Source organism: Podarcis filfolensis (assembly GCF_964270895.1).
Source record: "Podarcis filfolensis genome assembly, chromosome: 1".
NCBI lineage: Eukaryota > Metazoa > Chordata > Lepidosauria > Squamata > Lacertidae > Podarcis > Podarcis filfolensis.
In genome coordinates, this window is record NC_139604.1 from 60,846,284 (window position 1) to 60,866,095 (window position 19,812).

Genomic DNA, 19,812 nt, shown 5'->3' on the forward strand with positions numbered 1-19,812 from the left:
CTTCTATTCCCATGCATGCATTGGAAGTCTCTACAGCCAGGTTATCTTCCTTTATGCACAAGCATCCTATTTTGCTTCACAGTAAGGGTCTTTTTGGGTTGTTAAAAAGAAAACATAGTTTGCCAATTGCTCATCTTTTTTTCTTTTATTTTAAGGATGCAGGGCATGGGAGATTCTTTTTCTTAGTGTAACCTGTGAAAATGCCCTGTGTTGGTGCGAAACAGAAGTTGTAGCTACTTATAGAAACTTCAGCAGTGTATAACAGCTCTGTTTCATTTTTCTTGCTTTGTTTATGGGAGACAGAGGTCACTTTGAATCAACCTGCTGTAAAGGCAGACTGGAGCGGACAATAAACATTGTGGAGATGGTAGCATAGGACTATTACTTCTGCAGGCTAATATTGTATTGTTTGAATTCCATTCTTTACTCCCACCTTGAAATCTCTGCTTTTAAGACTCCTTGAAAATGGTTGCTGTCTCGGGGACTATAGTACCTATTGAGAGTTAACACTGATTTTTGTGCTTGATTGAATGCTTTGTACTAGACAGTGAGAGCATTTGTACCGTACGTGTACCTTTGAATTGCTGCTGCTTTGAACCTTAGCTGATCTCCCAGGTTAGAAGATGCACCGGCATGCATGATGGCTAGCATATAAATTACATTGCCGCTGTAACTGCATGCAGGAGGAGTATAGAAACATCTAACAATGAGAATCTTCTGAGCAGAAATTGGCTTGCACAATAAGCCAAATGTGATATGCACTTCTTTTTATTATTGATATTAGTATGAGTGCAGGGCTTCAGCTTCTTTATAGGGATAATTTGCAAGGGCTGCTTATTCCTCATTAGAAATAATAATCATCTTTGTGTTTCTGAGGGAGATGGTGCATAGTGTGTAATGTGCGTTGTCAGAGTAGACATATGACTGAAATATATCAGGAACTCTTACTGTGTGTCTACTGCTGTCAGTGACTACATGTGTTAACAGGCAGAACTATACATGTTTCAGGCTTGCATCAAGGTTCACAGTGCACCATGGGGAAAACTTAACAATTGATGTATAGAGAATTAACAGTGAAATGAAGAGCCAGGATCACAGTAATCCAGTAAACTGTTTGTGACAGAATAAGGAAAAAACAACAACTGCTAATTACAAGGATCACACTAAGATTAGTCTGGCAACTGTTTGGTTAAATCTACAGATGACAAACGGAATCAGGGTGGATAGAATAAGGAGTCACCTGCTGGTGGTACTAAGGCAACTGGAGAAAAAGCGGAAAAGTCTGACACCAAATAAGGACAGGGGAAGCTGCTAAGGGGCAGGCAGGTATACAGGGAGCCTTGTTGGATTTGAAAGAGGAATTTAGGAAGTAGATAAAACCCAAATGCTTGTTGTAGATTTGTAGCAAAGGTTTGTTTCTAGCCCCAGCTCATGATTAGTGAGGGGAGAGCTTAACTGCAAGATTGGGTTTGGACAACATGCTGAGCTCTAGTAGCCCACAGGGCTTCCACTGATAGGACTCATTAGTTTTAATCCCACCCAGTATCTATCTTTGTGTTTGATAAGACCATTTGGGTTGGGGAAAGAGAGAACAGCTGATTGCCTGTCTTTTTAATAAATTCCTTGTAGTTCAAACAAGTACATGCCTTGCAAGGATGACCTTGCAGAGATGGTTTGCAACACCATGATGTATGATGTGATTATGATATGATATGATATGATATGATATGATAACCATCTTCAAATATCTGAAAGGCTGTCATGTGGAAGATGGACAAGCCTGTTTTCTGTTGCTCCAGAGGGTAGGACCCAAATTAATGGATTCAAAATACAAGAAAAGAGAATCCAACTAAACATTGGGAAGAACTCTCTGATGGTAAGAGCTGCTCAACAGGGGAACAGTAACTCAGAAGGTGGTGTGCTCTCCTTCACTGGAGGTTTTTAGACAGAGGTTGGATGGCCATCTGTTAGGGATCCTTTAGCTGAGATTCCTGCATTGCAGGGGGTTGGACTAGATGACCCTTGGGGTACCTTCCAACTCTACAATTCAATATTTCTATCTTCTATTCTTTTTCTATTTTACTGTTTAATTAAGCCAAATTCTCTTTGATTGCCTCCCCAAGAAAGATGATTTGGGAAAGAGATCTGCTTTCAGATTGTGTATGTTCTTTCTGCATCCAGGTGTTTAAATTGCTAACCAGTCACTTCCTCCTGCTGCCCAATGATATATTTCATGTGATGTGTGTATTGTATCAGTGATTCCTAATCCCGAGGGACATTAGTACACCATAGGACTATGAGCTGTGCATATTCAGTGCCTGTCCCCACCACGCAGACTGAACTGCAAAGACACAGTTTCTCAACTGAAGCTTGTATAAACTTGCCAAAAAATAGCACCCATGGTGGACATGCATGCAACGTTAGTGAAATGCCCTGAACAAAAGGGGGGAGAAGGAAGAATTCAGCACTACACTTTTGTTCACTATAAAGGCAAAGCTTAGAAAGCTGTTTATAGTATTGCTGACTCCAGCGGTTCAAAAAGAAAAAGAAATCAAAGAAAGTCGAAGAGAAGTCTGTCTGTCTGTCTGTCTGTCTGTCTGTCTGTCTGTCTGTCTCTCTCTCTCTCTCTCTCTCTCTCTGTGTGTGTGTGTGTGTGTGTGTGTGTGTTTACTTTCCATGGTTTTGCTTTGCCCTGTATGGCTTTCCCACACTTTTCTCTGCAGGTCTGGGCTATTCTTGATGTTCATGATTTATTTTAGTGTCTCTAGCTCATTAGAGCTTTATGGAAGCACCAGCAATGGTCCTGTTTGTGATGAAATCAAGAGAACTGGCAAAATGTGGCATCATGGCAGCAGAACATGATCTGGTTTTCTTTCCCCGAGTCATTTGCCTGGGCCTTGGCCATAAGATAATCTTTCCTCCCATGTAAGCCTGAAATCCCTACTGCTTGCTGAATTAAGTAACAGATGGAAGAGGACCCCGCCCCCCCCCCCGGACCTGGCCAGTTTGGTGGTGTAGATGGAGGCTCCCTAACCTGTAAATGGAGAGACTACCCACTGCAGTCAGTATTAGAAGTACCCCTTCCTAGTTATATAAAGGTAAAAGGTAAAGGTACCCCTGCCCGTACAGGCCAGTCGTGTCCGACTCTAGGGTTGTGCGCCCATCCCACTTAAGAGGCCGGGGGCCAGGGCTGTCCAGAGACACTTCTGGGTCCCGTGGTCAGCGTGACGAAGCTGCTCTGGCGAGCCAGCACCAGCGCAGCACACGGAAACGCCGTTTACCTTCCCGCTATAAAGCGGTACCTATTTATCTACTTGCACTTAAGAGTGCTTTCAAACTGCTAGGTGGGCAGGAGCTGGGACCGAAAGACGGGAGCTCACCCTGCCGCGGGGTTTCGAACTGCCGACCATACGATCGGCAAGCCCTAGGCACTGAGGTTTTACCCACAGCGCCACCCGCGTCCAACCTTAGTTATATAAGGGGGGAGCATATCCACCTCCGACCCTCACTTGCCCAAAATAGTATCACCCATGCTTGTCCTGTCCACATAGCCAACCCAGGGTTTTTGTTGGATCAGTCGGATAGTGGAGGTGGCATGCAGTCTCTATGTTTTGTTTCACTGATCCATTTATAACATATATGACCTGTTTTTCCTCCGTGGAGTTGAAGGCAACATGCATGCCCCACCCCCATGTCATCCTCACAGCACCCCTGTGAGGTATGCTAGGCTGAGAGATGGTGACTGGCCCGGGGTCACGGGGTGAGCTTCCCAGAGTGAGGAAAGGAAGCAATTTTTCAGAGCAATTTTTCCAGAGCAATTTTTGGCACTTTTTTTTTTTTTTGCACTGAATTGGGAGTTCTGGGAATCTGCTGTGAGGGGGCTATTTGAGAGAGAAACTTAGCTGTCAGGACAATCAAGTGAGTGATGTGTTGGATCAGAACAATGAAGAAGTGAAACACAGACCTTCCCACAGTAAGGGATCATCTCAGCAGCTGCCCAGGCATGCCATTGAAGTTTAGGGGTGCGGGGATGGGGGATGAAGAGGGAAGCAGAATCTCCAGGGAAGCTTAGGAGTCTTTCCTCCATAAACAAAACACCTCGTACAAGACTTAATACGCTCCCTGCTTTTGAGGGCAATTACACTTAGAACACCTGTAAATTCTGTGGCTCCTTCCTAAGGGACCATAAATCTAAGGAGCCAATGGCAGCCGGGATGATTAAAATCCCACCCCGTACACCGGACAGAGTGAGAATGCAATTATCCTTGGGGACGTCTCTGGTTAAATCCGGAGACACATGCAGTAGTTTCTTCACCTGTGCACCGATTGGTTAAAAGCAGCTCATGCTGGATTTGCTGTGAAGAAACAGAGGGGAAGTGTTTTTTGTTTTTTTGAAGAAGGTGATGGAGGGGGGAGGGAGGGAGAGTAGCGTAGCGTGAGAGTAAATTTGATTGGCTAGGGAGGGGGGCATGAGCCGGAGAGAGTGCTGAGCAGGCATTCATGAGATACAGTAAAGAAAAGCGTCTCTCCTCCTGCCTCTCGCTTCAGATGCAGGAATGGACCAGGAGAGCTGGGACTGTGTTAGTAGCACAGGGAGAGCATGACTGGATTGGAATCTCTAAGGAGTGACAGCGCTGTGAATGAAGCACGGGTCGCTCTTTCTTCCTGCCGTGGGCTTTCTCTGTGCGAAGGGAGACGGGGAGATCATTTAAAGGGAACTGAGCATCTCTGGGCAAAGCAATGTGTCCAAGAGGAGCCGGGCACGGGAGCTGCTTGCCTTTTGGATAATCCCTCTTGTTCTTAGCCTCCGTTCCGTGCAGCATCCCTGGTTTTTGGTTTTTGAGAGGCAGTGTGGAGTCAAGACTTTAAATGGCATTTGGGATAAAACAAAAACAAGATCACTTTTCTCTCTCTTTCTCTTTTAAAAAAACCAAAGCAAAACAATTTGTTTGGGTATAGTATCTCTCTCTTTTGCTTTTCTTTTTTTGATAGCAGGGGGGAGGGGGCGATTGTGACACCAAAGAGAATGTTTGCTGTGCAGGAGAGACTTCTCAACAAGTAAGCGTGTTGTTTTTCTAACTCTTGGCTGAGCAGGCTTCTTTTAGCCAACTGGCTCCATTGACAGCACAATCTTTTTTTTATTATTATTATTTTTTATTTTTTGACTTCCTTGTCAGGATGGTAGGCAAAAGAACAGCTGGCAGAAAGCAATAGGGGGTGGGGAAACCAAATAAAGGAAACCACCTGCAACCTGCCCCCCCCACTCCCAGTAAAACAAACCTACAAATATCATTGTCAGTAAAAAATTGCGGAACACTTTTGACGTCACCATGCGCAGATCTAGCACGGATGAATCAACCTATCACAGGAGCCCTTCTTTGGACAGCAAGGATTACAGTTTTCCAAATGGCGCCTTCCGTCGCTATAGCAGCATGTATGGCGGCCAGTTTGGGGCCGCGAGCAACTCTTTTTTTGGATTCCATACCAACCCAGGCCCTAAGGCCACCAAGGCTAAGTACACATCCCCCAAGGGGAACAAGTATGTGGTCTTTTACTTGGATCTCTCCTTTATTTTTCTTCTAGAACTGAAGAGGTGCAGCATGGCTCACAACTGCCTGCAGTGCATTAAGTACCTCATGTTTGTGTTCAACCTCCTCTTCTGGGTGAGTATGTGTGCAGGTGCGATTCCCCCCCCCCCCGGTTGCCTCTAAATTCTATAGATTTGCTTTCCTCCAAACTTCAGGGCAGTGTGTAATGGCAAAAGTGAAGAACTGGGTGCTGTTGTGCACTTGATGCAGAATGAAGTGGTAGGCTGAGGTGGCAGCAGAAAACTGGACTGTTGCACTTCAGTCTGCAGGAGGAGGAGTTCCATAGACCTGAAATGTTCTGTCCTGGAGAAAAGAATAAAACAAAGCAACTTCCTTTCTCCACTAACAGACCAGGGAGAAAGGTTCCACATATTTCTGTCTCTGATGTTTGAGTTTCTTGCATATTAGAGCCTTTTTTTGTGAGGAGCATTCAAAAATATGGAACCCCCCTCCCCCACTTTCACCATGAAGTGGTACTGCCCAGAGTTCTGCCACTTCATTCTCTATCTAATGTGCAGAAAGGCTCTCTTTCCCTCTTTCTAACTCTTAAGTTGCTTGATGAGTTGTTACAGGGCCAAGAAAATATAGATGTTTCCCATGTTCCCCTTTTCCTGTGTTCTTTATCGATTTGGTTCAAATGCATGCATGTTTAGATACTGCTTTGGAGTCTGAGAATTCATTGTTTGCCCTTGTTCCACTTAAAGGTGTCTGCATGCTCAAACCTAAGTTCAGCTTGGTTTGGAGAGGGATTCTCTGTTGTAAAGGTGGTTCTTGTTATGATATTGTTGTTCTGTGACACAGAATTGTCTGGATCAATATGCACATCATAGGAGTGCACGTGATGAGGTGTCCACCTATGCCTGGCAGTGTCATTAATAACAGTGATACTGCAGCTGGAATAAAGTAGGTTAGCAGGCAAGCACTCAGCTTTCTGCACTGAGCAGAGACTTTGCATCACAGAAATAGATTTGCTGGGAGAGCGCTGCACACCCTGATAGCAACTTCCTAGCCCTGCTTTAAGCTGCCACGTTAACTTTTATTCCCAGGAAAGTATCTGAAGATGCAAATCTGATAAGAATTTTGCTTTCTGAAGGAAGATTGTGTTGGTGCAAAATCATGAACGACCCGGGTAAACTTTTCTTTTGGAGGAACATCAGAAGTTTTGCAAAAGCCGCTGGAATTGCCTTGCACTGTATTAACACAGCCTGACTGAAAGCAGTGTGATTCGGTTTGTTAACCGGCTTATGTGGCATGTTTGCTTGGGTGCCAATGGGCCAGCATGTGGAGAGTGAAGTTTTTTTTTTTTTTTTTTGCAGGTTGCAATGGCATATGACATTCCTACTGTGTGGCATCCTCATTTATGCTAGGGAAGTGCTAAGCAATGATTTAAAAAAATCATGTAAACTAGCCCTCATCTCATTTAATCAGAATGTGTTTAAAGAAATGGGGGGGGGAATGTAGGGGTCAGCAACTGGCAGTGCCTGACCCCAATCTGCAGTAAATTCTAAGTGGCACCATAGTTGCCCAGTCACGTTCCCTGTTTTCTCACTCCTCTTGCCATCATAGACAGAGGGAATGAGGTTTGAGAAGAGGATGGGGAGATAGCTCTGGCCTTCATGGGGGTGGGGAGGAGAGGAGAGGTGAGGGGATGGATAGCTACTTAAAATTTAAGGCTGGGCTGGCTTCACCCACCACCCTACCTTTCTTAAAACACTCCCCTCTATTTCCCTGCTTTCCCCCTGTTGCAGACCAAATATACGTATATTCAGCATTGGCTCAGTTCCAGAAGAGAGTTCTGAAACACAAGGAGGTGAACTCCATTTAAGCTCGGATAAGCTGAAAGAAAATATCAAATCCGACTAGTCTGTTTTCTAGTTCCTGATTCTCTCACACTGCTGGGATCCTAAATATCCCCTGGTGTTTATCCCAGTTTACCCCAAAGCTTCCTGACAAGTCAGGGACTGTGATTCTCTTGTCCCTTTAAGCCATCCACTTCTCTAAGGCTTTGTCCATTTCTGGTGGAGTTTCTTGCTCAGCCAGCCAGCTAAAATGTTATATGCAGAAGATAAACAAGAGGGCTGGCATGAATAGCCACCCTTAAGATGATGCACGGCAGAGCCTTAAAGGACATTCCCTGCAGGTTCTCTCCATCCATCCTGCACTGTAGTACATGCACATATTTTTTTAAAAGAAATTACTGCTTGCAACGTGTGTGCACTTCCAATGGGATGACTGCAGAACATCTCCTTGGGATATTTCACAATGTAATTGCTATTATGATCTTTCTGAACAAGCTCACTACAACCACCACCGTCTTTCTTGCATTCTTCCTATTCTCAAGGTCTTGGTCAGTAGAGTGCAGGAGTTATGAGCTGTCTGTGTCCCAAGACTAGATGTGAAGAGCATACAATAAATTATTTATGATGCTAGTTTCCAATTGAGGAGCGGAAATTTTCATTATTCCATTTTTGTTTATCTGTAAACCTCTGGGGTTTCTTTTCCTTAGCATCAAAAAGTTGGAATTATCAATGTTTTAAGAATCTAGATATATCCTGTGTTCTTAAATGCACCCCCGGTCAGTCATATATTAACACATTCTTCCTGTTTCACCAAATGCAACTCAAAATCCCACCACAAAATCACTTGTCCCCAATCAAGCAAGTCTTCTTTGCTCAAACAGAAGCAACACCTTCAGTCTATCAGGGCTGCTTCTCTGCCCCCCACCTCACCCCACCACAATTCATGTTAAGTGGAAAGATACAGTGGAGAGCAAGAATGTAATACTTATACTTTCAGTTACCCCCATCATTTAAGGAAGAGGGTGCACCTCCCACTTTCCAGACAACAAGTGATTATTCCTCACTAGCCAGCTCACAGGTTCTGCTCAAGTGAGTAGCCATTGTTGTAAAATATGCATATTTAGAAGGTATGCATATCAAAGACACAAATCTGTTTTTTTAATAAAATGTATATAATTGTCCTGTATTGATATTGCTATGTTATTAATTGAATTTAGAACAGCAATCACCATTAATGCTCTTACTGTGTCCTGCAGTGCTGTGTGCATTGTAGCCACCATGGTGCCCCCAAATATGGTGGACTACAACTCCCATTGTCCCTGAATATTTGCCATGCTGGCTGGGGCTGATGGGAGCTGTAGTCCAGGACACCTGGCAAGGGACTGTTGGCTGCCTCTGCTGTATGCAGTGCTGCTCCCAGTTAGAGTCAAGAACACTGAGATATGTAGATCAGTGTTGGGACTCGTTCATGTTGACTGTAGCCAAGGGTGGACCTTTGCACCTTGCTGAGCATCTCTTGATCTGAAAGAACTTCTTCTACTGTGAGATACCATCTAAGGGTCTAACACTGGCCCTTCTCCAGAAATGGACACCTCAGTGGAACCAATTGCTGTCCAGATGTTGCTGAACATCTGATGATGCTCCCATCATCCCTGAAGATGGCCATGCTGCTTCAAGCTGATGGGAAGTATCCAACAACATCTGGATAACCACAGGTTTCCTATCCAATTCTAATTGTTCATTTGGTGTGAAGCTACAGGATACAGGGAAATGTGACGACAGGCATGGAGAGGTGTGTGTCTGTCCTAAAACTGCTGAAATTGTGTGAGAGAAGGGCCAGGTACAGATGAACACCATTTTATCTCACGAGTAGTGTGTGTGTGTGTGGATGTGAATGTGCCACCCTCCCTGAGCTACAGCTCTCTTCAGGCTCTCTGCCTGTGAGGGGAGATGAGCCACTCTCCCATCACTTGAGGGCTGAGCAGGCAGGGGAAGAACCCCACATGGTTTTTGAAAGTAGTGGACATGGAGTGAATGGCTTCCAACACCCAAAGGCTGCTGTTTGCAGCTTGTTCTTTTTCTTGTCCAAGCCGGCAACCTGCTGCTGGTATTTGCTGCTATTTTCATTAGCTGCCACCTCCTTAGGAGTGCTCCTATCAGAACACCAAGTCCAAAAACAAGAAAAAATATGCAGCTGTGGTTATTCTCATTGGAGATAGACACCATTGCCACCAGGAAAGAACTGATGATGGGTAGGGGCATGGAAAGGGTAGCAGCAAAAATGGAAATCTGATCCACCCACAGGGGAAAGTAATGCATCTGCTGCCCCAGATGAAGTAATTTGGAGTCATCCCCCCCCCCCAATTTACTGGATTATCCCTTGATTAGGAAAATTTATATGGGAAAACCAGAAGGGTACCTTATGTTTGTGGGAAACATCATGTGGATGATGCAAATTAAATGGGAATGCAAACAACTGCAACTACATGTTAAACTCTGGCATGGATAAGCCCTTATAATATGTGCATATCATATACACACCATAGGGCAATGAGACCATCAGAATTTGGCAGGATGAATTGTTTTGTTGTTGAAGTACACTGCATTGCGGGATTTGTAGTGTTCATATTGTGGAGCTAATTAATTGCTGTGCATCTATTTTGTGTATATGTGCACATTTTAGAGATGCATGAGATTTATAGGCTCACTTGAATTTGGAGCAAGGGAGCTACCGATCTATCTGTTTGTGGACACACAGTATCAGTGCTAGGATGTAGACAGTTGAAGAAGAGCTAGATAGAGTGACAGCAGGTTGCTCCAGCAACAGGTGGTGAGAAGGTTGACACAGTCTTGCTGACTATCATGCTCACACTTGCTAAAGGTGACAAAAAAGTAATCTTCTTCTTCTTCTTCTTTGGCGATCACTCGTAGCTGAGTAAGATTGTCTTCCATAAACACGGTTTTAACAATGAGTCCGTAAGTGACTGTGGAGGCCAATTCTGGATCCACACGTCCTTCCACAGTGGGGACATTGGTTTCCGGGTGGGAGCTGATCACGGTGTGTATTTGCCAAGTGAGCCTTCCTCCTAGCACGTTTCTCCCTTGCGTCCTGAGTAAAAAACGTAATAGACATGCAAGTGCAAGATCAGTGATATAATGTTTTCCTCATTTTAGGGGCAGGCAAATATTTTGCATCAGAGCCATGTCTAACTTGAACACTGCTGTTCCTTACAATTCTGAGTTTAAAAGCCACACAGTTTAAGATCCTACCAGTCTCCTCAGGGCAGAATCAAAGAAAAGTGCTATTGATCTTGTATAGCACCACCTGCTGTGCATTTAAGGGTTGTAGTGGATAATAGGCTTTCAACCCATATGCCTTCAACTTACCTAAGTCACCATAGTTCCACATGGTTCCATTCAATCACCCTGGCTCCCTCTGCCTGCTTTCTCCCTCCTTCCTGAAACATGCCTATTGTGGAAAAGGGTTTGTCATTACAATAACATGCTACCCACTAATGCATTAACCCCACAAACATTTACATTTTAAGCAATGTAAAATGTTTAACTTATGGAACCCGAGGATGCAGTGCTGCTGTTTCTCTAGTTCCGATAAAGAAAAACATATCAGTTTTAGTCACTTAATTCAACTAACATGAATGACAAGTTGTTGACATTGAAGCACAGTATCAATAAATAATTTGCTGCAGAATCTGGAGGAAGTTGATACAGTATATGTTTCCTAAATACAATCAAACAATTTCAGCAGATACCAGCTACAAAGTATCTTGGCAAATATGCAGTTTGTCACACTATAGACCAGTAAATAGAGCCCATGATGGGGTGGAGCTATAGAGATGAGGAAGGCTTCCTAAGCAGGTTTAACACCCACACCCATAGTTCCTTGAAGGCATCCCTATGCTTCCTTTCACATCTATGCTTATGAAGAAAATAAAGTGGTATGTGTGGGAATCCTGTTGTAGTGAGGTCAAAGTCTGCTATCAACACCCAGTGCTGCTCCTCAGTCTTCACTTCAGGGGATCCCACAGCAAGGGGAGGTGGGGTGCGATACGTGCAGAGTGCTAAGACATTTGGTGCGCCTCTTTTGTTAATTACACGGGTCCCTGGGGAAGCATATTTTACATGGGTAGGTAAGGGAGTGAGCATCTTGTCTAATTGTACTGGGCAGGGGCCTTTACATTATTAAATGTGGAATTATGGCCTAAATACATTCCCACCCATCACAATGACACAAGATACTTGCTTCCCTGCCCTAGCTCTTAGAGGATACTGATTTGTGTCACTCTGGATTATCATTTCTGTTGGCAATTGAAGTAATTGAAGGGAAAATATAACATTTCCTTCCTAAATAATTTGCACAAACTATGTGGGACTTGGTCCAGGTGAAAACACTCCATCAGTTCTGCCCCATGTCCCACTAGTGAGACTTTGAGAAGAGCTCACATGTAGATCACAGTGCCTTAATCAATGCCACTTGTCTAGTCTACCTTATTTCCATCTTAGAGAGCAAGCAGAATGAATAGGAGGTTGTGGGGGATTTTGTCCTTTGCATCTCTTAAGATGGCAAGCCAGTCTGCTGCCCTTATTAGGATTTGTGTTGAAATGTCACAGCCGAGCTCCTTAATCTCTGGAAGAGGAAAAGCCTCCAAAAGTAGAGGCACTCCAATGTGTGCTTAACTGTAGGGGCAGTTTAATCCTAAAACCGATAACTGGTTGGCTGCCGAATGGATAAAGAATTCAGTCCTCGATGTGCTCCCTGACCTCCCCCTGAATGTAACCACTGGGTGGTGATAGTGAGACATTACTTGGCTCCTGAGAGACCTCATGGGGGAAGGGAACTGTTCAAAATTAAATTAGAGAGGTTTCAGCACAGCACCTGCTGCTATGTGCATTTTCATATAGTTCACTGTGCATGAGCAAAGATTTGTTTGTGCTGCTTTTCAGCCTGTGACAGAGAGCAGCTAAGTTGGATAGAAATTCTACTCAGTAGAATCTACTGGCACAATTGCAAACAGTGCTGCAAACTATTATCCATGTTGTAAGGCAAGACGTTAAACAAAAAGGAAACCTCTACTGAATGGTAAGGCTTCCAGCATCTCCATCATGACCTTCATCCTAAGATCTCATCAGGGATGTATTTCTGTGGAAATTATAGTAAATAGTTCAAAATTGATTTCTATAGATATAGAATCATAGAATGGTATATAAATTAGCATATGCACATTTTGTGTCAATCGGTGTCCTTTCTTGGTAGTGGTCAGTTTGTAAAATGTATGGAATGGTGGGGTGGTATTCCTCTGTTCTGTATATAATTTATTCCACAGCAGTAGATGGCACTGTGAACTGAGCCAATAGCACAAAGGCATTTCCAAGCCTGTGTCTGAAAAGCAGACAGTCTTTTTTCCCCCTTTTCAGTGGTTGACAACTCAGGCTAAATAAGGCCACAGTTCTAAAATAAGCCAACAACAATTTTATCTTAGGAGCATGTAGGAAGGAAGGATCACTTGGAAGAAGAAGAAAAAAGATATCATAATGTTATTTTAAATTGCACATAAGAGATAATGCTGAAAATGGCTTCAGGCTGATCCATAGCACGAAACCTATTTGCATAGTTGGCTAAATCAAATATCCTAATTTAGGAGCGAGATGTGAAAAATACTGGCATTTCCTGAAAAGGCACTTACCGTTTCTGAAAACTCTCCTACTACACTCTCTGCTGAGATAAAAATTATCTTCCATTTTTTAAGTGTTCCGTCTGCCAGAAAAATGGTAATATACTTTATATTTAGATGAATAGGTGAAAGATATGCAGCCAGGTAATCTGATGCGACACCTACCCTCCAGTAGAGGGACCCTGCTTGCTACCCTCTGGTGTTTTTCTTACAGGTTTACAGTACTTAGTTCGGAAACACCTGGCTGGCCCTTGCCCAGGTGGAGAGATGGAGTGCTGTGGAAACAGTGATTTAGAATAACATTCTAGTTACTTTTTCCAATGTAAAAGCCATTTTCTGTAAAGAGGACATTCTTTTTTCATATTTCCCTACCGCAGTTTCGTTAATGGATGAACTGCTGAATGCAAATTCAATAAATAAGCACCTGCCTGTGAAAAATGCTGCTCTGGCATTTGCAAGAATATGGCACATTTTCAAGGTCTGTTGCTTTTGAAGGATCTGACCCTAATTTCATGAAAACCTTTGGGGGAAAAGTACTGAGCTCACAACCATGAGCCAGTTGTGGGAGCAGCAGGGAGGGAGGGCAAGCAGGGTGGAGAGGAAAGCATATGTCTATCCTATATCTGGTAGAAGTTCTAAGCCTGAGGTTGTATGTCAGAGGTAGAACACCCGTTTATGCAGAAGGCCCCAGTTCCATCCCTGGTGTCTCCAGTTCTAAAGGATCAGGTAGCAGGTGATCCAAAAGACTTCTTCCTGAGACCTCGGAGAGCTCCTGCCAGATGGAGACGGCAGTACTGGACCAGGTGTACAAATAGTATCACTTGGCAGAAGGCAGCATCCTCTGTGTGGAAATATGATGGCCCATTACTGCATTCAAGCAGATTGGATTCTGTGAAAAGAGCTGTGGTGTTTCTCCATATGTGTTAACAATATGTGCAGCTGGGAAAAAGCTGGGTACCTCTTTGGATTGTTCTCTATCCCTAGTAATGGAGGGGGATTAAAAATAGACTCTGGCCTGATTCACTTTTAAGTTGGTTGTAGTACACAGGAGCATAGGGAATTACCTTATACTGAGTCAGGCCATGGGTCCATCTAGCTCAGTATTATCTGCACTGACTGGCAGCAGCTCTCTAGGATTTCAGGCAGGGTTCTCTCCCAGCTCTACCTGGAGATGTTGAGGATTGAACCAAGAACCTTCTGTGTGCAATGAGGATGCTCTACCACTGAGCTACAGCCCTTCCCCTAGTAACTAGGAGCCAGCTTTCAAGATTAAGCATCCTTGCCCTCACCACATTCCTCTTGCACTAGACTTCCCCCTGCCTACTCTGTGCGTTTTGTACCACCACCTCCTTTGTTTTTGAATATATCTATAGTTCTTTTATTCAGGTTAGAAGTCAACTTGATACTCTCTTAAAATAACCAAAGATGCAGATTCTCGACATGAGTTTAGGAACAGAACCTAGTTGACAATGATACGCATTATGCCCAGCCTAGATAAGTTGGACAGGGGAAAGTTGCGCATGAGAGGAGGTTGGAAGGGGGAAATTGCACATGGCCCCACAAAATGCCTTAGCCTGTGTTTCAGCATCAACTTTGGAGCTGGCCTGTGGTAAGCGCCATCCTCATTTTGTTGTAGTAGTTGCAGAAGGAGCTAAAACAAAAACAAAACAGAACACACTGACATACGCAGTTCATTGGGCACAAACCTTCCAAACTGAAAAGCCACTGAGTTTAATGAGAGAGTTAGTTAAGCACCTACTTATTTGCTACTGAAATCAACGAGACTTGTTCGTACTTCAAAATGTACATACTTGGAGGCCAAACCAAAAATGAAAATGGGAGCAGAGTTGGGGGAATAATTGGGCCCGGTTTCCATTTATAGTTGAGCTTTGCTAATTTGTGCTTTCCAAAACAATATCTGAACTGAAACCAAGCCATCTGTTGAATTTTTGCACCTCTCCAGATTTTTCAGTGCAGTTCTCCAACTAAGGAATGTATTCAAAAATGCACGTAGTTGGGTAAAGTGTGCATAAGCATGTATATATTTGTGAAACTAGCATACAGAAAATATTAGATAAGGAGAAATTGCTTTTCAAAACTGTGCATACACTGTATATATTGGGGAAAATACACACTAAAATGCTGTTTAATTTTCAGGTGGGCATTTTTAATAAGCAATTTCAAAAAACTGATATGGAAATGTGGAGAACTGAACTGAACGGTGCACATGCTGTTCTGGGGGTTTTCCTGACCCCTCCAGAGCAAATTGGGGGGGGGGCATGGGGAAAAACAAGGAGAGGAAAGGCCTATTGCCCAAGTGGAAGCTCCTTCGCAGGGTTTCCCCTGATGGAATTCATTAAGTGCATCTCACCCTAAGTGTGGGAAATGAGAAATCAAAATCTATGTATTCACCCATCCCTTTATGGGAGATGCATGTCCAGGATTCCCTGCCCTTTTTGAGTAAAGTAAAGGAAAGCATAGATTGGGTTGGGGAAGTGGCACGGAGGGGTGGGCGCATAACTTCCCACATTTAATTACATGTCTCCAGTGCTGCTTTTTGCCCTGTGGTGGGGAGAAATCACTTAGTATCTGTACATAGTATAATGAAGTCCTGAATAAGAGGTTCTGAAACCCAAAAGTATGCCAGGTTTGAAATCGATATTGCACTGATTACATAACCTTACTAGGTAGTACATATTCCGAAAATGTGGAAAGAAAGGGAAATGTTTTTTGTAATGATTTGAAAACAATGTTCTATAATAATAATAATAATTTATTATTTATACCCCGCCCATCTGGCTGGGCCTCCCCAGCCACTCTGGGCGGCTTCCATAAAAACCAAAAATACAATAAAATATCACACGTTAAAAACTTCCCTGAACAGGGCTGCCTTAAGATGTCTTCTGAATGCCAGGTAGTTGTTTATCGCTTTGACATCTGCTGGAAGGGCGTTCCACAGGGCGGGCGCCACTACCGAGAAGGCCCTCTGCCTGGTTCCCTGTAGCTTTGCTTCTCGCAATGAGGGAACCGCCAGAAGGCCCTCGGCGCTGGACCTCAGCGTCCGGGCAGAATGATGGGGGTGGAGACGCTCCTTCAGGTATACTGGACCGAGGCCGTTTAGGGCTTTAAAGGTCAGCACCAACACTTTGAATTGTGCTCGGAAACGTACTGGGAGCCAATGTAGGTCTTTCAAGACCGGTGTTATATGGTCTCGGCGGCCGCCCCCAGTCACCAGTCTAGCTGCCGCATTCTGGATTAGTTGTAGTTTCCGAGTCACCTTCAAAGGTAGCCCCACGTAGAGTGCATTGCAGTAGTCCAAGCGGGAGATAACCAGAGCATGCACCACTCTGGCGAGACAGTCCGCAGGCAGATAGGGTCTCAGCCTACGTACCAGATGGAGCTGGTAAACAGCTGCCCTGGACACAGATTTGACCTGTGCCTCCATGGACAGCTGTGAGTCCAAAATGACTCCCAGGCTGCGCACCTGGTCCTTCAGGGGCACAGTTACCCCATTCAGGACCAGGGAATCCTCCACACCTGCCCGCTTCCTGTCCCCCAAAAACAGTACTTCTGTCTTGTCAGGATTCAACCTCAATCTGTTAGCCGCCATCCATCCTCCAACCGCTTCCAGACACTCACACAGGACCTTCACCGCCCTCACTGGTTCTGATTTAAAAGAGAGGTAGAGCTGGGTATCATCCGCATACTGATGAACACCCAGCCCAAACCTCCTGATGATCTCTCCCAGCGGCTGCATGTAAATGTTGAAAAGCATGGGGGAGAGGACAGAACCCTGAGGCACCCCACAAGTGAGAGCCCAGGGGTCTGAACACTCATCCCCCACCACCACTTTCTGAACACGGCCCAGGAGGAAGGAGCGGAACCACTGTATGACAGTGCCTCCAGCTCCCAGCCCCTGAAGACGGTCCAGAAGGATGTTATGGTCGATGGTATCAAACGCCGCTGAGAGATCCAGCAGAACTAGGAAACAGCTCTCACCTTTGTCCCTAGCCCGCCGGAGATCATCAACCAGTGCGACCAAGGCAGTTTCAGTCCCATGATGAGGCCTGAATCCCGACTGGAAGGGATCCAAATGGTCCGCTTCTTCCAGGCGTGCCTGGAGTTGTTCGGCAACCGCTCGCTCAATCACCTTGCCCAAGAATGGAAGATTTGAGACTGGGCGATAGTTGGCCATCGTGGCCCCATCTAAAGATGATTTTTTAAGAAGCGGTTTAATAACCGCCTCTTTCAGCGGGTCTGGGAAGGCTCCCTCACGGAGGGAAGCATTCACCACCCCACGAAGCCCATCGCCCAGTCCTTCCCGGCTAGCTTTTATAAGCCAGGATGGGCAAGGATCTAGGAGACAGGTGGTTGGTTTCACTCGTCCAAGCAGCCTGTCCACATCCTCGGAGGTAACAGATTGGAATTGATCCCACTCAACTTGACTAGACAGAACTCTAGCACTCTCCCGCCCTGGCCCTGCTCCCACGGTGGAGTCTACTTCTTCCCGAATCTGAGCGATTTTATCTGCAAAAAACTTTGCAAAATCATTGCAGGAGAACATGTGGCCCGTACTGGGCCCTGATGTTGCAGGTGGTTCCGCTAAATTGTGAACCACCTGAAAAAGTCTCCTGCTGCTGTTTTCTGCAGATGCAATAGAGGCGGCGAAGAAATTCTTCTTCGCCGTCGCTATCGCCACTTGGTAGGCTCGACGTTGAGCTCTAACCTGTGTCCGGTCAGATTCGGAATGAGTTATCCGCCACCGGCGCTCTAGCCGTCTCAACGATTGTTTCATTGCCCTCAGATCCGTGGAAAACCACGGGGCTGTCCGGGCTCCATGCAATCGGAGAGGGCGCTTCGGAGCCAAACAGTCAATAGCCCTGGTTAGCTCCACATTCCAGCGGGCCACCAGGGAATCAGCTGAAAGGCCATCAACATGGGATAAAGCATCCCCTACCACTCTCTGGAAACCATTTGGATCCATTAAGTGGCGGGGGCGGACCATCCGAATTGGTCCCACCTCCCTGCAGAGGGGATGGGTCGCAGAGAAGTCCAGTTGCACCAGGAAGTGATCTGACCATGGCACTTCTTTCGTTTCACTTTTACTTAGTGTCAGATCACCAACATCCATAGAGGTAAACACCAGGTCCAAGGCATGTCCACGGCTATGGGTTGGGCCAGACTTATTCAGGGACAGCCCCATGGAGGCCATGCTTTCCACGAAGTCCCGAGCGGCCCCTTGTAAGGTCGTGTCGGCATGGATGTTAAAATCCCCTAGGACGACCAAGCTAGGTGTCTCCAGGAGAACATCCGCCACGACCTGAAGCAGCTCAGGCAGGGAATCCTTGGTGCAGCGGGGAGGTCGGTACACCAAAAGGAATCCTGTACTGCCCCTATTGCCCAACTTCCAGAACATGCACTCGGAAAACTGGGTCTTCCCAATAGGACGCCTGGTGCAAACTAATGACTTCCTAAAAATCACTGCAACCCCCCCTCCCCGCCCACATGACCTGGGTTGCTGTGCGTAAGAGAAACCTGGTGGACAAGCAGCGGCAAGGACAGGCCCATCTGCTTCATCCAACCAAGTCTCTGTTACACATGCCAGGTCAAGTCCTCCATCCATGATCAAGTCATGGATGGCAGTGGTCTTATGAATCATTGACCTGGCATTGCACAGCAGCACCTTCAGGTCATGTGGGTATCCCTTGCTGATTCTAGTATCCATCCGGTCAAGACCAGACCCGGAGGCAGGAATAGTCCTCAGACAACGACTAAACCTGCCCCCTCTGTAATGACATGGTCTAGTCTTAGCGTAACTCCTCCTCCTACCCATGATCACTGAGATCGGTTGCCCCAGTCATCCCCCCCTGCGGGACATGCCCCAGCCATTTTGTGGGCTGGGGCCCACTCCCCGGCAGCCCTGACCCCTCCCCCTAACAACAAAATAACACCTTAAACAAACAAAGAAACCCAATAAAACAATACAAACAAAAAAGTAAAAATTACAAAAGCATCAAAATAAAAAATAATTCCCCAAGCCCAACCAAACATCCATCCCACCCCCACCCCCCACATACAAAAAATCCAAAAGAATTTTTGTTAAAAACATTTAAAAAACACTCTGTGCCCCTTCGGCAGTAACAACTGTCCTAGTGAGGCCTCTCAGGCCCCGCCCTGGGCCAGGTGGTAAGTAGCAAGAGCAGGGCCCTCAGGCACTCACTCAGGGGAGTCCTCCTGGGCAGCGGCAGCAAGCAGCAAGCAGCCCTTGTGAGGCTTCAGGCCCCGCCCCAGGCCAGGTGGTAAGTGGCAAGAAGGAGCAGGGCCCTCAGGCACTCACTCAGGGGAGTCCTCCTGGGCAGCGGCAGCAAGCAGCAAGCAGTCCTTGTGAGGCTTCAGGCCCCGCCCCAGGCCAGGTGGTAAGTGGCAGGAAGGAGCAGGGCCCTCAGGCACTCACTCAGGGGAGTCCTCCTGGGCAGCAGGCAACAGGCAGTATGCAGTCCTTGTGAGGCTTCAGGCCCCGCCCCAGGCCAGATGGTAAGTGGCAAGAGCAGGGCCCTCAGGCACTCACTCAGGGGAGTCCTCCTGGGCAGCAGGCAGTAAACAGCACGCAGTCCTTGTGAGGCTTCAGGCCCTGCCCCAGGCCAGATGGTAAGTGGCAGGAAGGAGCAGGGCCCTCAGGCACTCACTCAGGGGAGTCCTCCTGGGCAGCGGCAGCAAGCAGCAAGCAGCACGCAG

General features: G+C 45.9%; 1 protein-coding gene across 10 annotated transcripts in view; it reads left to right on the forward strand.

Moving 5' to 3' along the window:
* The window catches only part of TSPAN4 (tetraspanin 4), a 500,953-nt gene that overhangs the window by 286,175 nt on the left and 194,966 nt on the right, over positions 1-19,812 (forward strand). For 7 of the 10 annotated variants that reach the window (XM_083587762.1, XM_083587759.1, XM_083587758.1 and 4 more), the window contains one exon: positions 5,584-5,663. The exons of 2 other annotated variants lie outside the window; for them this stretch is intronic. In XM_083587762.1, coding sequence (XP_083443888.1) covers positions 5,601-5,663 — 63 coding nt within the window. In that variant the 5' untranslated portion in view covers positions 5,584-5,600. Of the gene's footprint in view, positions 1-4,508; positions 5,664-19,812 lie in introns of those variants that run through there. One more of the 10 variants, XM_083587754.1, reaches the window with a different exon arrangement.